Source organism: Haliaeetus leucocephalus, unplaced genomic scaffold, assembly GCF_000737465.1.
Source record: "Haliaeetus leucocephalus isolate CR32 unplaced genomic scaffold, Haliaeetus_leucocephalus-4.0 Scaffold858, whole genome shotgun sequence".
In the NCBI taxonomy this organism is placed as follows: Eukaryota; Metazoa; Chordata; class Aves; order Accipitriformes; family Accipitridae; genus Haliaeetus; species Haliaeetus leucocephalus.
Genome location: NW_010973294.1, coordinates 4,057,492 through 4,057,755, shown reverse-complemented (window position 1 = coordinate 4,057,755; position 264 = coordinate 4,057,492). Strand labels below are relative to the sequence as shown.

The following is a 264-nucleotide window of genomic DNA, read 5'->3' as shown; positions in this document are numbered from 1 at the left end:
GCGGCGGCCCCGCTCCCGCCTCTCCCCCCCCCGCTGCCCGCCTCACCATGGCGGCGGCGGCGCCTTCCTGACCGACTTATTCCCGGGCGAGGGGCGGCGCGGGGCCCAGCGAACAGCGGTGAGCCAGGAGGCGGCGGCGGCGGGCGGCGCGGGGAGGGGAGAGGGCGGCGCCCGCGGGCCGCTTATATACCGAGCGGCGCCGCCTCCATCCGGGCGCTGCGGGACCTTTCACCCGCCGAGCCGGGGCCCGGAAGCGCCGGGGAG

At 80.7% G+C, this 264-nt stretch overlaps 1 protein-coding gene across 1 annotated transcript in view; it reads right to left on the bottom strand.

Moving 5' to 3' along the window:
- The window catches only part of RPS20 (ribosomal protein S20), a 2,848-nt gene extending 2,686 nt beyond the window's left edge, over positions 1 to 162 (bottom strand). Inside the window, exon 1 of the mRNA XM_010582931.1 lies at positions 47 to 162. Within this exon, the coding sequence (XP_010581233.1) occupies positions 47 to 49 (3 nt within the window). The 5' untranslated portion in view covers positions 50 to 162. The remainder of the gene's footprint in view (positions 1 to 46) is intronic.
- Positions 163 to 264: the final 102 nt, after the last annotated feature.